The sequence below is a fragment of the Abramis brama genome (genome assembly GCF_963993115.1).
Source record: "Abramis brama genome assembly, chromosome: 1".
Classification (NCBI taxonomy): Eukaryota; Metazoa; Chordata; class Actinopteri; order Cypriniformes; family Leuciscidae; genus Abramis; species Abramis brama.
Window position 1 is genome coordinate 58,730,834 of NC_139963.1, and position 24,274 is coordinate 58,755,107.

Sequence of the window (24,274 nt, forward strand, 5' to 3'; positions counted from 1 at the left end):
ATAGTGTGGAACTTTAACAGTCTCACCCTTTAATGTATAGGCCCTATACATCTCTCAGTGCAATAGTCAGATGTGATTCTGTTGTAGTAGTTGATGTGATGTGAACAGTGTCATCTACTATCTGAACGAGATGACTAAATCTAGTGGAGTAATGAAACCATCATTTGCAAACTTTTGTGTTTTTATTATAAACGGTGCATGGATGTTTTTGGAACACGTGTGATTCCCGTATAAAGATGATGTTTTCAAGTTAGTCTATAGGTTTTACAAGAGTGTGGAACTTTGCATCACTACGGTGTGACAAAATATGTTGGTGTGTAAAAATACACCCAAAGATTTGAGCAGAACTATTCACACACAAACACACACACACACACACATACTAAGTAGGAGAATATCTAACTGTATATATTGTAGATTGTGAACACTCCATTACCCGTTTATTTGGGGTCAGAGAACATCCTTAGCTCATACGTTTCTTTAATTTGTGCAGGCTGTTGAAGTGTTAGTTAAAAAAAGGTATTAGTTAATAACAAACAAACAAACAAACAAACAAACAAACATTAAAACAACATGGAACCATAACCATATAAAATAGGGTATAATTACATGTTGAAGCATAGCCTGAAACTTGGTAATCAACATGCATTCCCTATATGTGGTTGTTAACCTGGTCTCAGGTAATTCATAAGAAATGTAGTTGGTCAGAAGAAAAAAAAAGGATTGGCCATACATTTAAAAAAGACTAAGTGAATAGAATGTTTTGTCACAAACACATCTAAAGAGTTTTTACTCGTATGAGGAAACCTCTCGCAACATTACTAATCAATTAACCACAGAAATATTGCATGTCATCAGACTGTTTTAAAGAAATTAAAGCATGAATAAAGATGAATCTTTATTTAAAGAAGATAGAATTCTGATTTGCAACACACTGATGTATAAATGTTCAAAGTTGTTTGTGTCTTTGGTAATTTACTTCCAATTCATAGCCTACTTTGAAGCATCTTGATTTTAGTTCTGTAAAAATAGAGAATAAAAAAGAAATAACTATATGACTAACTGAGAAAAACTGTAAGGGTAAAGTCAAGTCAAGTCAACTTTATTTATATAGCGCTTTTCACAATACAGATTGTATCAAAGCAGCTTCACAGTATTAAATTGTAAACTAAATCTACAATTTTGTGTCATGTTTTAATACCAGTTTTTGTAAAGCAAGAGTTGTAATAATGTTTTTAAAAATAGTTTGAGACATATTTTAACTACTGTTGCATGATATGTTTAATGCATACACATTGTAGCGGTCACTTGGAGGATTTACGGCAATTTGAGGTAGAATGACAACTGTACGTAGAAGGTATGTCCGTATGAGATGCGTGAGCTGTGCAGAAGAGATATAACGCTCTACCGACTTTTGGTCTCTTCCTATTATTTGCCTCTTTCACTTTGTGAACAGAGTTGGGTGTTTATTTGTGTACTTTTATACGAATGAAACCCCACGCATGTTGACGACTGACGGCTCGTGCACCTAGAGTTGTTATGTTTAACCATTTACCACCATTTAAATGTGTAGCTACCTCTGCACACGTGAATTCTCATGCGTTGGGGTGAGTGTTAGATGGGCGGAGACTCGCTTCACAGGCCAGTCTATTTCTTATTCGTGTTGTGCTTTCGGAGCGCGAAGAGATATTTTAGCTAAAAACTAAACAAAACTTAGCAGCAAATCGTATTGTTAAAAAGTTTTACTTAAAAACTATTTTTTAACTGTTGTTGTTTGATATGTCTCACGTTTGAAACATTGCTTAAAAAAACATAATTTTCCATTTTTCTGGTAGGCTATCTTTAAAAGTCGTTCGTGAAAGACATTCTATAACTTGTTTTAAATGATTTAACGTTGACTTTTTTGTTTTTAAGTTGTTGTTTTTTAAAAAACAAAATAATGTAACTTGTTTTACATTATTATGATAACTTTTTATACTGGCATATACACCTTTGTATTTTAAAGGTGTGTATCATTTTAAAAAGTTATTAAAGTTGTATGTGAGAGTGTTACATGTCTGTGAAAAAAACTGTTTGCCTACCGCTTACGTTTCCCGGTTTTAAAGTTTAAAGCACATAGTTTTGAACAGATTCATTATGTTTTACTCCAAAACGCATTCTCAAACAATGATCAGATTTCTCCGTGTGGATTATCCTGTCGAAGGGTGAATAAATCAGTAAGTTAGTGCATATTTGTTAACTTCACTAAAAGTCCAAAACTAACTAAAACATGAGTTTTTATTTTTTTAAACAACTATTATTTTTATAAATGTTATTTAGTGTAGCCTAATTATAAATAAATCTAGTGATAGGTGGGCGGAGACTCGGCTTCACACATGATCTATACTCATTCGTGTTTCTACTGTCGATGACTGATGTATCACGGAACTTAAACTAAACAAAACTTAGCAGCATGTTGTATTTTAGTTGATGTTGTTTTGAACGTTTTTTTTTAAATCTGTATGTGAAGGACCACATTCTAACTTTTTTCAGATAACGTTGTAAAATGTACGAATACTAAACCATTGCATTTTAACTTTATACAGTGTTTTTAAAAAGTTTTAAATATATATGGAAAACAAAACTTGTATTTAATTAAAAACAACTCGCTGATCTGTTACCCAATAGGCCTACATTGCTTCACTTTTTTAAGAGTTTAAAGCACGTTGTTTTTAACGTTTTAACATTTTACAAATGTATGAACGCTAAATACGTGTATTTTAAATTGATACAATGTTTTAATGACTTCAAACACTATGTAATTGTGAAAGTACAACTTTTCTTCAAATGTATGTTAGAAAATAGAAATATTTGCTCTATATAATTTTAATACATGTTGTTTTAGATGTATTAATTCTAGAACATGTTTGCAATTCAAACTTTTTTTAACATTTTACAAATGTGTGTTTACCACCCTTTGTATTTTAGTGATAAACATTGTTTTAATGTCTTTTGTGTATGTGATTGTGAAAAGTACAACTTTAAATATGGACCGGGAATTTTCCCACGTTGGAGGGCTCAGGCCAAAAGTGGTGGGGAGTGGTGGGGTGGGGTGTTTGTGTGAGTGTGAGCCAGTTCTAGCCTGTATGAGAGCATAGAGTTGTGAATCAAACATAATTTATCCTGTGACATAGGCGAAGCAAGGCATAGCATGTTTATTAATATAGCACATTTTTTTAATATAGCACATTTTATACACTGGCAATTCAAAATACTTTACATAGAAAGGATTAAATAATCACAAAATATATTCAGCCAATCGATGCTTTTCTGTCGGTATCCATTCGTTGCAGCCGGTAATCCTATTGGTGCGTATCCGTCAGCAGATCCAAATGCGTCGTTCCATTTAAAAAAAGCTACGTGATTTTAGAAAAAATCTGTTCCAACACAGGTAAACCTTCCTTTGAATTAAATCGTAGTAGGCTATTTTAAATGCTCATCCTCAGAAATAGGTCACGAACATTCGGGTACATCCATTCCAAAATCACTGCAAAGTATGTAGCCTAAACGTAATCCTCTGGGTGTTTTTTTTTTATATAATCCGCAAGAAGTCGGTAGGCTATCTTGTACCCGTGGTTAATCCAGCCCACTCTGCTATGAAAACCGGTTCACTTCCATCATCTTTTTAAATCTCTCCATACTCTGTATAAAATAAAATCCAATCAGGGTCCTCCGTTGAATTTGTGGTGAATCGTTCGTTATCTAAGTTAACTGGTCTGACTTCTCTGTTGATTTTGTCATAAACATATACACGCGCGTCCTTCAGACAAGTGAAACGTATATTCCACACGATCCGCCGGCTCATGAAGAAATCGCGTTAAACAGGTCCTGGTAACTATGGGGGGTTTTTTTCTCGGCGCTAAGGTCGAATCCTCCATAGCTTCATCAGTGTTTCAGGAGTTTTGGGGTCGGACGTAGCCATAGTGTTCTACTTGAATAATACCACAAGTATCTCGTGTCCTGTTTGCGCTCCTTTTTAAACAGCTCATGTGACTCTGACGCTGTGGGAGGGGGATTCCCGTGAGTGATGTCATTTTTTACACACACCCTTAAATCGAAATTGACCACTCAGTTTTGAGAGGGGTGTGCTAGGGGTGTGGTCTCTTCGAGCCGTTGCAGCCTGATTCTTTGGTCATTTCGAGCTCGGACATCGAGCTGACCGGTCGCTTTTTCTATTTGGGAGCTTGAAGGGACTGTGGGAATTTCCACGGGTGACATCTGTTGTGGGTGGGGGTAGAGGCGGAGTCTGACTGTGTCTCTCTGCAGCCTTCACACACTCTCAGTCCTGACAAATGTTCGGCGTGTGTGGACATTTTTTCACTTTGCTCCAGAAAAATTACACAAGGAAAACACTTTTGTCTTTAAACCCTGAGTCTTTAACAACTGGGTATGTAAAAAAAAACGCAAGGCTTTTTAACAATGACTGTGTTTTATGTAAAAGTTTTACAAAATACTATGTGAAAGTTAAATGCTTAAGTTAACATTTTAAAAATGATCTTTTTGTAAATGAAAAAAGTTGTTTTAATGTTTTAACATCTTGAAATAATACTAACTCATTTTTTAATAACTCTTTTTAGAGAAAAATGATCTTTTTGTAAATGAAAAAGTTGTTTTAATGTTTTAACATCTTGAAATAACATCTTGAAATAACTCTTTTTAGAGAAAAATGCAATTTTAACTTATTTCATTGATGTTTTAAATGTACATCTGTCTTCTTTAATAAATAAAAAACACTGATCTCATCTCTGGCTATGTCTTTATTGTACATTTCTTAAAAAGTTTTTAATATACACCTGTTTAGAACTACTGAGCATGGGAGATTTTCCTACGCTTCAGATGTTCAACCCATAAGGAGGCGTGCCACAAGTCCGATTTTCCCACGGTATACTGTACAGCCCATAAGTGGGAGGAGCTTGCGTGGGAAATTCCCACGGTCAAAAAGGGGGCGGGGCTTAGAGGGTCATAAATCACTCAAAGTGACAGTTTGTATCCCTCTACACTCTCTCTGACAATTAACCATAAACGTGACAAACTGTATGAATTACATTTTCTCAAAGTCTGTATGAATTACATTTGATCTTGAACACTGTGTTTAGAGTATTTGTCCTGTGGAAATTAATACTGTAATTTGGCATTAACTTGTGTAAGAAATAAAAAACATACTGTTTAAAGTACAGAAATAAATAACGTTATTTTTGTTTGTGTCTTCAGGCTACAGAAGGGAGACAAAGTTCCTGAACAATTTACCAGGTTGCTTTCATAGAACTGTAATATCATAAGCTTGTTTAAAACAGTGCTATATCTTTCAAAACACTTTTTAAATTGTAAAAGCATTTACGTTTAAATTGTAAAAGCATTTACGTTTAAATGTGAAGCAATCACACATTTGACACATTTTGTTACTTTCCATGAATTTCAAATAAAAGTATAATTATATAATAATAATAATAATAATAATAAGCCAAAAAATATTATGTTGAAGAAATGTTTAGATGTCACAAAATGATTGTTATTTTTTACAGCAATAAGGTGAAGTATAGTTTCTCTATAAATAACTATCAGTCCATCCAACCAATAGCTATACTTGCTTTTCCTTTGGTCATGGCATGGGGGGTCTAGAGCCCATCACATCTAGCACTGGGTGACAGGTGAGATGCAGCATGGACACAAAAAGACCACTGCACCACCCTATATCCAAAAAAAAAATAAAAAAAATAAAATCCACTTCACTTACCCTTTGGACTTCTTGAACCGGTAATGTTTTCTATTACCGTCTGCAGATATAGCAAGCATGTCTGGTGTACATGCTGGGCATTTAAAGGGCTCCATCAGGCACAGATCTTCTTTCTTAAAATTGCAGAAGGCAAACTCTCGAAAGACTCTGTGGAAGGTATCACCGCAAATACTACCCGTCTGGAAAGAAGGATGGCATTATTTTGGTTAATAAAAGATTTTAAAGTCTGGAATTCAAACACTTTGGAAATGAAAACAGCCCTTACCCGACCAGTGCAAAGACATCGATGTTCAAGCATTCTGAGAAATGCTTGTTGGGATAAAGCTGGGCTGGCTAATTTCATCTCATTAAATGATGTGAACAGATCAAACTTAAACAGCATTTGGCAGCTGGTGGTTGCTGGCCAGTATCTGTATTGAAGCAAGTCACTAATCCCAGGAGTCCATTTGGAAGAGCAAAGTGGACAGCTTATACAAGGCAGACACAGGTGGTATGGACCTTAAAACAAACATGTGTTTACTATTTGACCTGTATTAGTACAGCACAGGACAAAATAATATAGTAAGCCATTATTATGCTTGACTTCATCTGGTCGGATATAAAAAGGTAGAAGGAAGTGACAAAACATACCGTTGATAGTCACCAATACAGTCTGCTTTCCTGGGATAATTATGAAGTCTTGGTTTGGACCACAGGAACAGATTTGCATTGGTGGAGGAATTGGAAGCATACACACTGCAGTAAATCAAATTTCAGAAAGTAATATCAGTAATGCCTACACATTTAAGTAAAAAAAATTAAATAAAAGGAAACTGCAGAGGGCACCTACTACATTATATGAACATACCTTGTTCACTGAGTTGATATTGGCCCCTTTCATCAACCACCACTACGGATGTTGGTGGAATAGGTTTTAAAAAACCATCAAACATCGCTTCCCTATCATGGAAAACATTTTTTCTGTGGATCTCGATGTCACATGATGAACAGAAAAACTGATTTCCTGAGGGAACACAGTCTAGGCATCGGACAACAGCATCAACAGTTTTGCATTGTTGACAGCAATGCTGGGTTACTGTCTCTGCAGCCAACATGCAATTCAAGATCTCTGGCATTGCAGCCCTGAATTTCTTTTCAGAGATGACCTGTCTTTTGGTCCATGCAGACATGGTGGGTGTCTCTTCTACTTCCACTGATGCAGAGACAGCGACAGAAGTTAACAGGTGTTTTAGCCTCTGAAGATTTTGATCTAAATTAATAAAAAATAAAATGATAATAATAAGGAAAAAGCCAGTTGCAATAATGCATTTTAATAAAGCAAATTAGCAATTTCTTATATGGTTTTGTCACTTCATATGCATGATAGGAATGGGAATTACATACTTTAATAGTTACCTATATGTGACATCTTAAATTTAAATAGAAAAGCTGAAATTATTTAGGCTTTCAATTCAATATGCTTACCAAGACTTGGTACCTCTTGCGGAATATCATTCATTTGCACCTCCTCAACCTCTGAGATCTCCCTAGTGCCGGCAGGTTTAACTGCAAACACACGTAATGATATAGAAAACATCACTACTGACCAAAAGCTTAGACACTTGTGAACAACAGTATGCAGTATATTTTACTGACCAGATCGTTTCTTCTGAACACGTTGTGGTAGGATGTACCCATGCTGGTCTCTCTTCCTCCAGGAAACATTGGAGACTTCAGTTCCCTTTTTTTTCCCTTTTCTTTTTAGTCTGTAAGTAAAAACTAAATGATAAATTTTGGGGAAGCGTTTGCAGAGGCGTTTTCTTTTAAATTTAGGTAAATAACATGATAGCGAAATAATGAAATATTTTACTTTTTGGGTTTCCAACTCATCAGCCATGGTATTTGCTGCTTCCAGCCATTCATTAAATTGTTGTAATGACTCTGATGCCATTTGTAGATGTTTTTAAATAGAAATAATTGAAGGATAAATTAAAAACATAAAAAAACAAAAAAAAAAAACAGGAAAGCGAGAAATAGAGAGAGAGGAGGAAAAAGAAACTGGCTCTTAAAAGAACCGATTGATTTGTAAAATATTTCAGTGATAAAGGATGGGTACAAAAGCCTGAAAACAAACAGATGAGATGATTAGACAAAAGAAACCAGGGCTCTGTAAGAGTGGGCACGGACTGGTCCTTGTCAACCTGTGCGTGCCTATAAATCTGAATGCACTAGTGCAGTGGTTCTCAAACCTGTCTTGGCGTACCCCCAACACTGCACGTTTTCTTTCTCTCCCTAATCAAACACACCTGACTCACCTGACTCATCAGCTCATTAACCCATGTAATAATGAGCTGATGAGTCAGGTGAGTTTGATTAGGGAGAGAAAGCAAACGTGCAGTGTTGGGTGTGCCAGGACAGGTTTGAGAACCACTGCACTAGTGGGTATTATTAAATAAATTTTATTTTGCATGTGAAGTGGGGGCACTTAATATTCACCAATATTATTGATCTGCCTGCATTGGCACCATTATGAGAACTGAACTGATCTGGATAATGGCATCACTGTTTTCTCCAGAGCGGCTATATAAATAAACTAAATTAATATGTTTTTTTTTTTTTAAACAATCTGTATTATAAAAAGCAATATATAAATAAAGGTTACTTGACTTGTGGCTATAACCTAAAATAGGCAATAACAATGACTGTACAATGAACAATTGATTCCGTCAACCGATTTTGCCATTACTGCATTTTTTTAATTCTTTAAAATGTTATATACCAAGCTGAATTGATACCCTGAATTTAAATCATTTGGATAGCAGCTAGCTGTAAAACTGTTGTGACCTCATACTATTTATTTGTATAATGCTGAAACTACCTTTTTCTCTAAGAGAAAACATTTAACGTTACAGTTTTGGATACATTAGGCTGAAATTATTAGTCAATATGACAGAAATTGCAGATTATGCATGTGAAATAGCCATAGATATATACATTGTGTTTATATCTATGGTGAAATAGCAACATGCTGCTAGCGATGAAGCTAACGTTAGCTAACTTAGTAGGTCGCAATGAAATAACGTAACGTTAACAGTTACTTTCTTAAAGAGTAAAATGGCAATCGCAACTGATTTGTAACCCAGACGTCAAAATGCACTCATTTAGTTCCACATAAATTACAAAAAACACATACAACTACTTATAAATATAAAAAAAACAACAGCATACTTAAAATTCACACCTTACCTGGGACTGTCAGGAAAAAACCTGGCTTCGCCTTCTTCTTCTTCTTCTTCTTCTTCTTCCTCCTTTTGGTTCATTGATTTTTTATTTTTTTATTCAGCGCCACACGAATGTGGTCAAATGATGATATGTTAAAAACTTTAGCTGAACTGAAAAAAAAATCAATATAAAAATGCTGAAAATGTTTTAAAATCACTATATGTCACGGTTTTATCATCTGTGGTGTTTTTTTTTAAATCATCGTTTTTTTTTACTTTGTTGTTACAAAAGGTTTATCTTAAGTTATTTAAAAAAAAAAAAAGGATAATAGTTTAATTATTTTGATGTGGTCCTTTACTTTCCAATACGGTTTTTTGAAGAAGAAAAGCACATCAAATACATAAAATTATATAGCCTAAATAAATTTAGGCCTACACATCTCAGTTTTCTGTATAAACCTCAAGTAAATGCAAAAATAAAACAAATACTATTTTGATTGGTAATGACGGTCAAACGCCATTTCATTACACACGACACCGTCATTATTAAAAGGAGCGCTAGAGGGCGGTTAACTTTAAAACGTAAGTATAGGTCGTAATAAGCTGCTTGCACATACGACCTTGATGGTCGTTTTTTGTAGGAGGACAGTCTCTGCATTTCATATGTATTTGTTTGAGCACTGACGTTGACGAGTTAACCCCTTAGGTATCAAAATCTGGTACCGAAAAACAAGTCATTTTTCAATACTCGATAGTATCGAGGCAATTCGGTCGGTACCTAAAAAGTATCGAACTCGGTCCCCAGCCCTAGTATTCAAAGAATTATGTGAAAGCTGGAACATAATGCCAAAGCTGACTACTACTTATCACCCGCAGACGAACATGACAGAGAGAATCAATCGAACCCTCAAAGGTATGATGGCTGCCTATGTAGATGAAAATCATAAGCGATGGGACCAATATCTACCTGAATTTAGGTTTGCCATCAACTCGGCAGTATAAGAAACTAGGGCTGTGCAATTAATTGAATTTCGATTTCAATTTCGATTTTTGCTCCCAACGATCACCAAAATAGTATAATTTAACGATTATTTTGCCATGTTCTGTTTTGAAAGAATGCTCTAATTTTGTCTTGTGTTCTGAATGACGCGCGCACGCGCACATCCGCCCCTCCCGATGCCATAAACTCTCTCAGCTTGAATGTTTAAACTGATAAAACTTAAAAAGAAGTGAAAATAATAAACTTTAGTTACGATGCAATGCTGGGCCGATTGTACAAGTGACAATTCCATCATGTCCCGACTCCTAAACGCGAATGTGTAGTTTCGACGCTTGCCTTGTCCAGCGCATTTTGAGAGAGAGAGAGAGAGAGAGAGAGAGAGAGAGAGAGAGAGAGAGAGAGAGAGAGAGAGAGAGAGAGAGAGAGAGAGAGAGAAGACGCATCACCGCTGAATATCACGCGGTTTGTGGAATTGCATCTTGGAGAAAGTTTTAAAATTATTGATTTTATTTTATAATCTGTGTGGATTCATTTAGGCTACTCATACAATCTACATGCTAAAGTGAATCAATGTTTGCGGGGGAATTTCCCGCATTATAAGTGGTAGACCTGCGGGAATTATTAAAATACTCAGTGAAGTATTATCTGTTATATTATTTATTTTAATAGTTCAAAAAGTACAATCAATGTTCAAATTTCGATTTTTTTAAGAATTGTTGAAAGGTGTCTTTGGTAACACTTTACAATAAGGTTCATTAATTAGCATTAGTTAACTACCTTTGTTAAGATTAACTAATAATGAACAATACTTCTACAGAATTTACTAATCTTATACTAATCTAAAATTAATTTCACCATTTACTAATACGTTATTAAAATGAAAGGTTGTATTTGTTAACATTAGTTAATGCACTGTGAACTAACATGAACAAACAATGAACAGCTGTATTTTTATTAACTAGCATTAAAAAAGATTAATAAATACTGTAACAAATTTATTTCTCATTGTTAGTTCATGTTAGTTAATACATTAACTAATGTTAACTAATTAACATTATTGTAAAGTGTTACCGTGTCTTTTTAAAATGCAACACGTTCCCAAAATCATGTGAAATAATCGTGTTACATAATCGTGATTTTCAATACTGACCAAAATAATCGTGATTATGATTTGTTCATCGCTGCTGAAAAAGACCAAACTTGACGGAAGATTGCTGTGTTCCTAAGTAACTGCTGGCTGCACTGTGAAAGAGTGTCTGGATTATCGCTATTGCTTTTCCTGAAAGACACGTTATCAGAGGTGCCTGGGCTGAGCACGAGCTGAACGTTACAGCGCTGTGAGTGAGTTACCCTTTTTCATTGTGGACTGTGAGATCAAGATACTGAGTGTCTGACTCCAGGTAGGACTGGGACAGTACACCACTCTTCCTCTTACAAACTATTCATTCACTCACCCCCACCCACAGAAAAGACGCTACAAACTGTGATCATCTACGCACATACATACACATACCCACACACTTAACCACTCACTAACGAACACTAACATTTCTGAGGTGGTTTGTTTGCGAACTGTTAGAAAAGTTTACTCGCATTAAGTTATTGCTTTTACGTGATATAAATTAAACCAAAGACCTTTGTTGTTTTATTTTATTTTGTGGGCCTCAATACATGAAATGTTTAAAACTGATGAAATTGATATTACATTTATCACAGTGTTGATGAAATTATTTGTTTCATTATGATTCATTATGATTCAGTGAAAAATATGTTCTAATTTCTTTTGACATTGTTTTTGTTGGAAAAAAAAAGAAAGAAAAAACTAAAAGAGTTAAGACAGACCTAAGACTAAAAATAAATCATTTTTTTAATGTTGAATTGGTTGGGTAATTGTGTACCGTTCTGTAACGGATGATAGGTTAATTCCATTACACCGTCACAGAAGAATATCTAAATGTTTTTTTCATAAGGAGTTACACTTGCATTGATTGATGTTTGTCTGTGAGACTGGGTTATTGTTACTTGGCATTTCATTAGCAGTTTTGGTAGATATACAGATAAGAATCTTGCGCTGGCCAGTGTTACACTCACTTATTCTGACACCTACTGGCGTGCATCTGTGCAGCATCACGCAAAAATAAAGGTTTACAGTAATGGACATGACTGTTACGTTATTCGTAGTGACCCATGATAGAAGGGGGCCGGTTTGTGACTTTGCGAGATAAACAACATAAAGTAGCCTAGCACAGGTATTACACAACATTCAGAGGCACATGGCAATAAAATACAGGCGTGACACAAATAACACGTTTGAAAAAATATTAATGCATTTTAATTCGTTTAATTGATATTTTAAATATTAAAAAATTAGGCTATTTATTTAGGATTTTGTGCCACAATTACATCAGTAGGCTATAGGTGTTCGATTAATCTGTCAGTCACTACTAGAGGTGTCGCAACACGGTGACATGTTCCGCGACTCGGTGTCAGTCAGGTGTCATGTCAGTGTCAGTGTGTCGCGATGTCAGTGTATGCCACTATCCACTGGCCCATGCCAATGAAGACCGGATGTGCCAATACGCATAGTGACATATGCCATTGGCTTCTGTGCGTCAGATGCCATGTCACTTAATGTTAAAACTGCTACTGTGATTCCTTTGAACTAATTCATTTTAATGACTGGTTAAAACAACTGATCTGATCTATAACAACTGAAACTATTGTTGTTAGCTAGCTGCTAATTGTATATGGTAGAAAATTAGACTATTTGTTAAAATAAACATTGTAATAATACTTTTATTATTGATATGATTTTATACCAAAATCATTGTTACATGGTGTTTAGCATGCTCTCTAAATGCATGACTTTTATCACACATACACACACAAAACACTTTCTGATTTCACTTCTCCCATCTCAGCCTAGATTTCGGCCCAAAATAACAGATTGCATTTATTCAGATACTTGTTTTAACTAATTGTATATCAGTGAGGGTTGGGAATTGTCGGGAACTAGTATTGTACAATGTGCCCTTACAGAAAAAACACATGAATTTCACGTTTTCCACATGTGATTACATGTGACCTCATGTGATCACATGTGTTCTCATGTGAACAACATGTCACCACATGTGAACATAATGGAGCATGTGGCACATGTGGAAAACACATGTTAATTTTTAACATGTGAATCATGTTGCCACGTCACAAATACTGCACATTTTCAGCTTCATTGTAATGGGAAGTTCAGATAATTTTACTGACTCGGATCTTTTGAATCTAGTTCATAATTAAAATGTTATATGTTAATGGACAACTCCCCAAACACAACTTACGCGATGTTGATGTTTCATTCATCCCCATAAGCAGAGCTATGCAGTGGCACTAATATTGATTAAGATGAAAATTATTGTGAAGTTCATATAAAAAAAAAATATATAAAAAAAATATATTATAATAATAATAATAATAATAATAATAAAAAAAAAAAAAAAAAAAAAAAAAAAATTATATATATATATATATATATATATATATATATATATATATATATATATATATATACATACATACATACACACATCTATCTATCTATCTATCTATCTATCTATCTATCTATCTATCTATCGCCTACTGTAAAAACACTAATTAATAAAATGTTGGAAGAGCAAAAATATTTAAGTTAATATTCATGCTTGGGATTAGTTAAGACATATTATATTAAGTCTGCAAAAATAGATTTAAAAAAAGGAAGGGATATTTTCAAGTCCAGTCAACTTTAGAATGGCTAATGTTGACTGGACTAATAAACACAAATCTAGCCAATATTTGCTAAAAGTATTAAGGCCAGCTATGCTATAAAATATTTTAATAAAATATAGCATATTTTTTGTTTTGTTGTTAAAATTAATATATAATAAATAAAATGTTATAATATCAAAACAACATTTATCAATGTTTATCAATATTTCTGCATTATGAGAGCGGATGGCCACAAAACTTTAATATATAAAACCTTTATTTTTTAAATATTTAATTTAAGCCGTCTATTTTTGGGAATAAATACAACAAAATTAAAGCGCATCGCTACATGGAAGGATCTGGATTATGGCTCATTTGACTTCGCGGATGGATACAGCTCATTTGACTTTGCAGGTTTTACAAGGCAGCGGCCTACTCGCCGGCTCGGCTGCGGTACTGCTGCTGGAGACATTTTGTCAAAGTCATACTTAACTTCTGGTAAGTGCCACTGAATAAATGATCAATTTTAGACCTAATAACGACAAAAATGTAAAACATATTCGATGTTTTTTGTGTTGTTGCGTCCTGAGACCTATTTGTGATTGGTATTTAGAAATATTTTATAAGTTATGTCCGAGAGAAAATTAAGTGTAACGTTACGTCAAGTTCACTCGGCACGGAATATGTTAAATTTTATAATATGTTCAAGTTTATCGACAAAAACTTATATTAATATAACAGTTACAACATATTCGTACAACGTAAACATATTCGTTGTTTTTGTGTGGATATTTACAAGCGTACGTTGTGTTTACTGTTTACATTTAAAACCGTTATAAACGTTAGGCCTATCTCGAGGGGAAGCCCCCATATAACGTACTTTTAGCTTAGGGTGGTATATTACCTCGTTTAATTCATAAAACATTGTAAAATGTTTTACTATAATGTGTAATATGTTTAGTTTCGCTATGTTATATGATATTTTTGTGTTTCCGTAACGTGAAGACTGAAGAGTTGATATGAAGAGAACGCGGTCTTTCTCATTATAACGTTAGCCCATGTCATGTTAACTAACTTTTATGGATGCGAGTAATGCTGAAATCTATTAAACGTGTAATGTTAAACACATTGATATGCTATTTTAGAGTAACGTGAGGGTGATGAATGCTGTTAAGATTGTGTAAACTTTTGCAATTGTCCCGTGAAGAGACAGACATAAACCTGAATATCTACGATAAAATGGCGCTCAATTTGAAACAGCATTTTGACCTCTTGAGGACGGCATTTCACAAGGCCGTTATCAGTGGGTGCCTCAATAAGCTTCCTAGGTCGTGAATCAGCTGATACTATTATTTTGTGTACTCAAATTCGTGCACTGGTGGCAAGTGATTTATATTAGTGATCACATAATCTTGGATTAGAGTTCTTCAATTTTTGAAACACTTTGTATTGTATAGCCTAAGTATATTTCAATTATAAATACGTTAAAATATGGTGTAAAACTGGTTGCAACTCCGGTTTCATCACAAATTTAAGGAAACAGGCCTAACTAATATAGTTATGTTACATTATTTTATAAGCGTCAAATTATTATTATTATTATTTTGTGATCAATTGTACTTTTATTTCTCCATCAGGGTGTGGCCAAAGTGATGCTCTGTCGTCATTGCAAGTTTTCTAACAAAAGCCAGTCAATTCTTCTACAGCAATATCTACTGAAACACTGGCACGTGACCAGAACACTTCACTGCATTTACATACATTCAAAACCAAAGGTGCGTTAAAGACTCATCTGGCAAGATTTCACTCTGAAAAAAAAGCAAGAGAGTTTTCTACATTCAGTTGTTCAGTTTGTGAGTTCAGTGACATCTGTGAGGAAAATACATAGTTTAGCCATCTTGCAAGCCATCTAAAGCAACATGAGACTGTAACATGCCCTTTTGCAAACTGTACATTTGAAACAAATATATTATTAACTTTTAAAACGCAAAAAAAAACGCAAACATAGTAGACAAACTCCAGGATTTAAAGCTGCAGTCGGCAAGTCTGGCAGATTGAGTGGACTTAGCCAAAATTTTGAATGTTTACAACTCTCATGCCCCTCCCCCACTACCAACGAGCACCCGCCCATCGTCAGTGCATGTGTACCTGATTTTCTGTGAACGCGCGCGTCTCTTCAGCATCGATCAACACCATGGACTCGGAGGTAGGCTGCCCTGGCTAATCTATCCATAGATAGCAATAACAGAGGAATTGGAAGCTTGTTAGTAGATTTTCTCTCCGCCATCACGCTTCCTACAATCTTCAGGCGAACTTCAGGCGTGTCGTGTGCATGTGATATTGTAATGTGCGCGTCTGCGTGAGGGAGAGGGGATCTGTGGCGTGTGCACGAACTGTGATTGACAGTCAGATCTCACACCCCCCTGCGCTGATTGGACCCGATGAGACGGGAGCGGTGGATTTTTGCAAAACAAATAACACGCTCCAGGTGGAGTTAGAAGCTCGGGTTTTTTTCTAAAACCAATTTATTTATGTTGTTCTGTCGGATTATAGTGTCGATTTCACTGAATATGATCAAAAAAAAGTTGCCGACGGCAGCTTTAAAAAAGGATCTGTTTTGATGCATTGCGAACAATTTGTAACTGAAGAAGGGAGTATTTGGCAAAAGTGTATTTTTCATACATATGTCACCAAATAGGCAGTACATGGTGAGAGAAAACAAAACACAATTCATTAGTTGTCTCTACCTGAGCAACAGATAAAAGATATATTTTCATAATTACAAGATTCTAGAAAGTTCTTCAGCACTTCAAGTGGCTTTCTCTATTTTCTTTCTCTTGTATAGCCTACCTCTCCTCTTTCAACACTTATAGAGAGACTACAAAAATGATGTAAAGGAGCTTGAGGAGAGGCTGAAAAACCAAGGAAAAGGAGATAAGGCGTTTACGAAAATTAAACTTTCAAATGCAAGAGGGTAAGCATTTCAATTTTACAGTTCCACCTGTACTGCATTTTGCCATTATTTTTTTTCTTCTCCTAGTGAGTTTTGTGATCAAAATTACTGGTTTTGTGGTGGTAATTTCAAGAAATGTGCACCCAAAAATTCACCCTCAAGTTGTTACAAACCTGTATGAGTTTCTTTCTTCTGTTAAACAAACAAGAGGTTTGGAAAAGCTTGAGGGTGAGTAAGTGATGACAAAATTTAGATGTTTGGGTGAACAATTTTAATTTGATCATTCATACATGTATCGCCTTTGCTTTGTTTCACACTGACCACTCACTGACATAAACATCTTTATCCTCATGGAAATAATATACAACTTTAATTAAAGGTACACTATGGCTGCGTTTACACTCGCGTCTCGCCTCCCTCAGTGCTACCACGACAAAGCACGTACGCAACAAATGACGTCAGAAAAGTGTCAGTACATTATAATTGGTTATGGTCTATTACTATACCGATACCGAATCGTCCTCGTTTGCATCGCGATGCATCGTTGAAACGATTAATTTCGACACCCCTAATGTCACGTTGTCACTTCACTGTACATTCGCTCCTTAGTGGTCAGCTGCTGCAGTGTGCCAAAATCGAAATCGGTGGCACTTTAAATCGTTGACACTTTAAATGCCGTTTCAGTATTTTATATTTTGTTCCTGGAGTTCATAAAGTTTGTGAAGTGTTTTGCGCTAAAAATGTCCAATGTTTGTAAATGTGATCATTTTCTAATCTCACCTCTTAAATGTGTAAATATCAAGAATATTTTGATTATCCATTTCATGACTCCTTTAGCACACAAAAATGTTATTTTTCACGTCTCCAATTTAAAGAGAGGTCATACTCTAATGAAAATAATATTTTTGCACTTTTTGACGAATCATTGTCATCTTTTTTACACAGTATAGATTATTGGATTATTTAGGGCCTCTTTGGCAGCTAATTCCAAACTTGTTTTCAAATTTTAAAATGATCAATCTCATTTCTTTACAGACCATGTCAAAAAGACACAACGGAGGCACTGAGATCAAGGTCTGCATGGCACAAAAGTTAAAAGATCTGAGAAGACGAGCAGAAAGGTAATCTTCAGATGATCCAACATCAGTCTATTCCTCAGTCTATTTTGTGATCTATTCACAAATTTTCAATAGTGCTTTTTATAAAAGAGATGCATCACTCTTATACAGTTGTTTAAGCCAAGATGAAAATGACATTGCTGTTCGCCAGCATTTTTTGTTTCCATAGCATATTCACAAAACATTTAATGACTGACTAATAACAATACAATTACAAATTCTTAATAATAATAATAATATCACTAAAATATATAGGCTTAATAGCTAACAGTCTTTAGATCCGAACACAGCAACACAGTCATCTGTGAAAATCAAAAGCAGCTTCAAACACCGCCTTAAAAGAAAATGTATATCATGAAATCAAAATGGACCCTATTTACTTTGTTAGTGCACATTACTTTGTCTTGAGGTGAACAATTAATCTGTTTAAGTTAATACACAGAAAACAAATTGTTTGTCGTGGTAATCATTAATCAAAATCTGAAAATTTGCTTTCGCCCTGGAATGGCGTCCCTTCTCTGATGACGTCTGTTTGACGAGTTGGGTTTGAACATCCTTAACCCTCCCTTCCAACCGTTAGTCTGCTATGAGCAGAGATGGAGAGGAGGAGCGCTAAAGTAAAACCCTGCCCTCTGTTCAATATTCCGTTTCACTTGGAAATGCGTCACAACACTGAAATAAAGTCGGTTGCAACTTCCGATTCACGCAGACTTTAATGAAGAGACAGATGCCAAAAGTTAGGACCATTTTGCTTTCACTTTTAGGGAATAAGAGCACATTTACATCCATGTTCTTAATGCGATTATGCTTAATAAGCCGACCATGCATGTATGGTCACGTAAACGTGTTAATCCATTTTAAACTCCAGACAGAGCGAGCTTTTCGCGGGCGCAAACTTTGAATCTTTCTTAAATGTGTTTTCATCTTGTGCAGAAGTACTGTCAAAATCCTATGTAACGGCATGAGAAGATATGTGTCCGTAAGTTTCCCGATTTCATGTTGGAATACTTTATTTACATCACAACAGACATAATAAATGGAATACTCTGAGTCAAACAATAATATCGTGTATCGCCGCTCGAACAGGCTGACGATAGGATGATATGAAAATTTATTCTGCATATCAGGGGTGCCCAATCACGTTTCTGAAGATCTACCTTCCTGCAAAGTTCAGCTCCTCCAGCCCTAATCAAACACAGCTGAACCAACTCATTAAGATCTTCAGAAATGCTTGATAATTGGGCATAGGATTGGGTATTGCTAAGATACCAATGACACTAAATCCATTTTAAGGTTTTTATCCAAAGGAAACTTTAAAGACCTTATATATGTTGTTTTTGTTTTTTTTATTGCTCTTTTATAGCATTTCAACTTCTTACATGCCAAGGAACCTTGGCTGGCATGCCGTTAAAACACCAACCAACCTACAAAGATACTAATAAATGTGTAATCCTTAGAACCTTCTAGAGGGCATGCTGTAGGATCTGCTTGTTTATATATTTGGCTACAGCCAATATACATAGACCAGTCATCACTTGAAATTAACAGATACAATCCTGAAATCCAGAAAGAAAAGAAAGAAAATTTTAGTTTATCAGGATAGACTGATAGTGTTTGCACTGCCCTAATCTTTGATTGTTTTTCTATCCCAAAACAGGATGCCTGCTGAAGGAGACAGAGGACTGAGACAACACACGTTCACAAACACACAATACACACACACACGCCCTTATACATCATCGTTTTAGAGGCTTTTTTTAATGTATAATTTTAATTTGGTTTTGCTTTGTTTTAAACATTCAATTTGTACTGCATATTTTGAAATGAAATAAAAGCTTAATTTGAATTATTTGTTTTAATGTTGGGAAAAATGGCTAGGGGTGTAACGATATTCGAACCGAACCGAAAAACCGCGATACAACAGCCACGGTTCGAACCGCGATACTCTCATGTCGAACCGAACGCGCCCCGCCCCCTGCTGCCCCGGCCCAACTCTCACATCACTTTGTCACAAAACTATTTTTTTCTTCCTTGACATTTGATTAAATAGTTATTAATGAGTACACTTTTAACAACTAATAAGAGCTGTAGTTTTACTAAATATTATTTACTAAATAAAATGCATGTCACGTGATTTGGGTGATCGATCACGCTCGGGAGTTTACATACGCACTTCAGGATGGCAACTCCGCGGCATATTGAGATTGAAGACCCTCCGGTCACAACCACTGACTGATACAACAGCAGCAGTGCTGATCACGACACTTGAGAATGATCACCGACACCGTCATCATCCAATATGATGACATATCACAGCTTTTTTTAATCATCGTTTTGAGACAAATCATTGTTTGATTTGTGAACATAATCCTCTGCCGTCTGGTCGCTTCCGCTTCAAGCCGGACTCGTCTCGCGCTAACGGTAATTCTCACTGTCCACGTTTTGATTTCGGCAAATCAATTTTGCCGAATGCAAACAACGTGATTATTGTTCATGAGTCCAACATCCAGCCACGCAAGAAAACATGAAATCAAAAATATTTCTGATTATTATTAATGTTTAAAACTGTTTTGTTTTTTCCCCCAGGATTCTTTGAAGAATGTAAAGATCATAATAGATTTATTTGAAATAGAAAGCTTGTGTAACACTATAATTTACTGTCACTTTTGATTAGCCTAATGCATCCTTGCTGAATAAAAGTAGGCAATTACTTTCTTTAATTTCTTTCCCAAAAAAAATTATCTTACTAACCTCAAACTTTTGAACTGTAGGCCTATGTATAATGTTAAAAAAGCTTTCTATTTCAGATAAATGCTGTTATTTTGAATGGTGGTTTGTTTGTAATGTGACATTTTGTTTGTATGACATTAAAATTATTTTTAGAATTAAATTGTACATAAATAGGTTAAGCAATACAAATGTGTTTGTCTGATAACCTTTTAAACATATACTTAACTACAGTTTGCAGACACTGAAATTATGTACATTGTGCGATACAGTACAAATATTTTGAGTGTCCCTCGTTTTCCTATAAAGAACCACGATTGTCCCGCATTTTCCTTTTCTGAAGTTGGCAACCCTACTCAGGTGTGCAGTTTATTTCTGACTAGTCAGTGGAGGCATTTATTTCATTTTAGTTAACTCAGGTGTGCTAACTGCTCTAAAGAAAACGTGAAGCCACTGTATAAAGTTAAGTTAATAAAGTTAAAGTTAATAAGTTAGATTATTGTTGTTGTTGTTGTTTTTATTAAGTTAAAAGTGAATCTAGTGTTATTATTGCTGGTGCCCAGCCATGAACCCTGCCCCCACAGCAAACAGAACCGAACCGAACCGAACCGTGGCTCCAAAACCGTGATATGAACCGAACCGTGGCATTGGTGTATCGTTACACCCCTAAACATGGCTATAGGCCCTACAAAAGAACATGGTAGGCCTACCGTTTTCTGTGGTATATTGCTTAATGATTTTTACATGGGTTTCACATGAAGTTGCAGGTTTACATGGGGTGTAGGTTTAACATAGATTGTTGATGGGTTTCAAATGTTATTCCATGGGTCTCGCATGGGAATTTTACGTTTCACATGTGATCTCATGGGTTTCACATGTGATTATAGGTTTCACATGTGATTATAGGTTTCACATGTGATCTCATGGGTTTCACATGTGATTATAGGTTTCACATGTGATCTCATGGGTTTCACATGTGATGTTAGGCTTGTTCGACTTCATGCAGCTCTGCGCAGACCGATCGGCGGCTGACTTAAAGCAGTGCATGCCGGTTAGAAATTTTGTCCGACTCGATACAGCGCCGACACCATGTGACTGTGACGTATGCCATCAAAGTACCGCGAGAGCGATTCGAGACTAGCCGTAGAACTCAGCCAGCGCAGCTTCTCAAGAGTGGCTGCACTGGGCTGCACGTGGGCTGATGACGACACAGCTGTTTCACGATTGGCCGGATTTACCGCATGACAACGATCACGTGTGTTTCGTGTTTATTCAAACACCTTTAGTTCCTCTAAAGCTCTCAAATCAGTTTTTTATAACAGTAAACACTCTTCATGTCGTTGCGATGTTATATTGTGTCATGTTTATCAAATTAAAACTGATTAAAAAACGTAGACTCCACTTCATTGATAGTAGCTTATGTTGACCTTTATTCTTGTTCAAACAGACGCTGTATGAAGCAGTACATAAAGTATTGAATGAAAATGTCTCTGAAACATCAGTGTATTATTTGGCAAATATTGCATTTATTTCACTTCAGCTGTGGTAAAGTATGCAAACACCACGTGAGCGGTCACTACGGGAACCAGAAAGTGTCCGACTTCACGTCTCCGTTTGCAGCTCCTCCCCGCCTGCACGCGGTTACTCTCGCCGATCGGTTACATCCAGCCGCAGCCGATGTCGAACACACCTTATAGGTTTCACATGTGATCTCATAAGTTTCACATGTGATCTCATGGGTTTCACATGTGATTATAGGTTTCACATGTGATCTCATAGGTTTCACATGTGATCTCATGGGTTTCACATGTGATCTCATGGGTTTCACATGTGATTATAGGTTTCACATGTGATTATAGGTTTCACATGGGAATTTTACGTTTCACATGTGAGCTCATGGGTTTCACATGGGAATTTTACATGTTTCACATGTGATCACATGGGTTTCACATGTGATCTCATGGGTTTCACATGTGATTATAGGTTTCACATGTGATCTCATGGGTTTCACATGTGATCTCATGGGTTTCACATGTGATTATAGGTTTCACATGGGAATTTTACGTTTCACATGTGAGCTCATGGGTTTCACATGTGTTTCACATGTAATCACGTGTAAATGTTCCAAAAGCACACATTTCCCATGTGCAAAACACGTTTCACATGTGATCCACATATTTCACATGTGCAAATCACATGTTTTTACATGTTAAATTTCACATGTGCAAAATCACACGTGCATGTGGTCACATGTGACCACATGAGTTTTTGCACATGTGAAGTTCATGTGTTTTTTCTGTAAGGGTGGACTCGCAACAAACTCTCAAATGAGTGAAAACCTAGCAGTCTTGACATGTACAATTTTTTTTTACTAATTTAAACTAATAAAAGTATTGTCTACATATATAGTTGCCATTTCATTCTTTGTGTTATTGCACTTTTACCCTAGTTTGTAGGGTATAGAGATGTTTGAGAACAGTCATGGTATGTATTGTGAATAAGTGTTAAAATGTAATACAAGAAGTGTATTTGATGTCACATAACATGACTGACTGTAGCAATTTACCTTGTAAATAAAAAATAAAAAAAAAAATAAAAAAAATTACCGTGGAGCGAAAACGGAGCGAGACGTATTAAGGGCGGAGTGGGGAGGGAGCGAGGAGTGGAAAATTGTACACCCAGAGTGGAGCTTGAGCGGAGTAATTATGAAATGCTTTGAGCGTGGAGCGCAAATTCTCTCCGCTCACATACTCTGGATGTCACATAACATGACTGACTTTAGCAATTTACCTTGTATATCAACATGTCACCACTAAAGCCATGTCTTGCATGTGTACTATATCTTCAGATTATGGCTAGCAAGTAATATCACAGGTTTAACATGGACAAACAACTTTTCTAGCAGGAATGCTATAGAAAGTTACCATAAAATAAATAAAAGGTTACTGAATCAGCTAGTGCAAAACAATTACACTATTAAGGATCACAGGTTCATTACAGCAAATTCCAAGTATTACTGCAGGAATATGACAGTAGCACAAGAATATCACAGCAATATTACATACAATACAACAAAATCCTGTGGTAAAGCGTCCTAAAAAACAACACAATACTACACCAGTTTCGTTTCGTGTGGTACTTTTAATGGTTTCTCACATGGAATACCACAGGAAATGTTTGTAAGGGGTGTCTAAAGCTTTGTTAGCTTATTAATGTACCAGAACAGTCATTAAAGATGAATATAGGATATACACCAACCTGCTTGTTCCTCGTGTTTTATTCTCCAGGATTCTGGTTCACTCGAGTCCTCCTCAATCTCCTTTTAACAAACACGATCTTCTCAGTTCAGTTGCAGCAACTCCACATATTCCTGCTCGGATGGGAATATTACAGGCATGTATTCACCCGATTCAAAATCTTTCTGGTCTAAAAGTACATTAATAAGAGTTTGTATGAAGCCAGTAACACGATGTATAACACCAGAGATCAAGCTGTAAACTCATCTTGAAAACAAACGCATGACTTTACCGCCACCCGCTGGACTGGAGAGTGAAGCGTCGTGAGTCTGAGGGAAAATACTAGGAGAAACTTTTCAACATCTTTAGATGTTTACAGTCATTCTGTAAATGCTAGGATTCGATAATATTTCAACATGGATTTTTTTTTAAACTACATATAAATCATTTGCTAAATAGCCCACATCATTAGACATATTAAACAAATCACAATCATTTTAAAAAAAATCATATTTTCCCACCTCAG

General features: G+C 35.7%; 2 protein-coding genes and 1 long non-coding RNA gene across 7 annotated transcripts in view; 1 reads left to right on the forward strand and 2 right to left on the reverse strand.

Annotated features, from left to right (window-relative positions):
* The window catches only part of LOC311077606 (uncharacterized protein), a 280,579-nt gene extending 256,608 nt beyond the window's left edge, over window positions 1-23,971 (reverse strand). Inside the window, exon 1 of the mRNA XM_084106172.1 lies at window positions 23,877-23,971. The gene's annotated coding sequence lies outside the window, so the exon portion shown is untranslated. The remainder of the gene's footprint in view (window positions 1-23,876) is intronic.
* LOC311077575 (uncharacterized protein) overlaps window positions 1-24,008 on the reverse strand; it is a 39,736-nt gene extending 15,728 nt beyond the window's left edge. Inside the window, exons 1-7 of one of the 4 annotated variants that reach the window (XM_084106106.1) lie at window positions 23,771-24,008; window positions 7,409-9,144; window positions 7,238-7,318; window positions 6,621-7,022; window positions 6,404-6,508; window positions 6,039-6,271; window positions 5,774-5,952 (exon numbers count right to left, since the gene is read on the reverse strand). In XM_084106106.1, coding sequence (XP_083962232.1) covers window positions 5,774-5,952; window positions 6,039-6,271; window positions 6,404-6,508; window positions 6,621-7,022; window positions 7,238-7,318; window positions 7,409-7,703 — 1,295 coding nt within the window. In that variant the 5' untranslated portion in view covers window positions 7,704-9,144; window positions 23,771-24,008. Of the gene's footprint in view, window positions 1-5,773; window positions 5,953-6,038; window positions 6,272-6,403; window positions 6,509-6,620; window positions 7,023-7,237; window positions 7,319-7,408; window positions 11,001-23,770 lie in introns of those variants that run through there. The other 3 variants (XM_084106107.1, XM_084106109.1, XM_084106108.1) reach the window with 3 other exon arrangements.
* LOC311077684 lies at window positions 15,363-19,558 on the forward strand. 2 transcript variants are annotated; one of them, XR_014604964.1, is made up of 4 exons: window positions 15,363-15,489; window positions 16,588-16,688; window positions 17,703-17,788; window positions 19,443-19,558. It is a non-coding gene; the product is annotated as an uncharacterized lncRNA (long non-coding RNA). The 2 variants fall into 2 exon arrangements; XR_014604965.1 differs by lacking the exon at window positions 15,363-15,489 and adding an exon at window positions 15,900-15,920.
* Window positions 24,009-24,274: the final 266 nt, after the last annotated feature.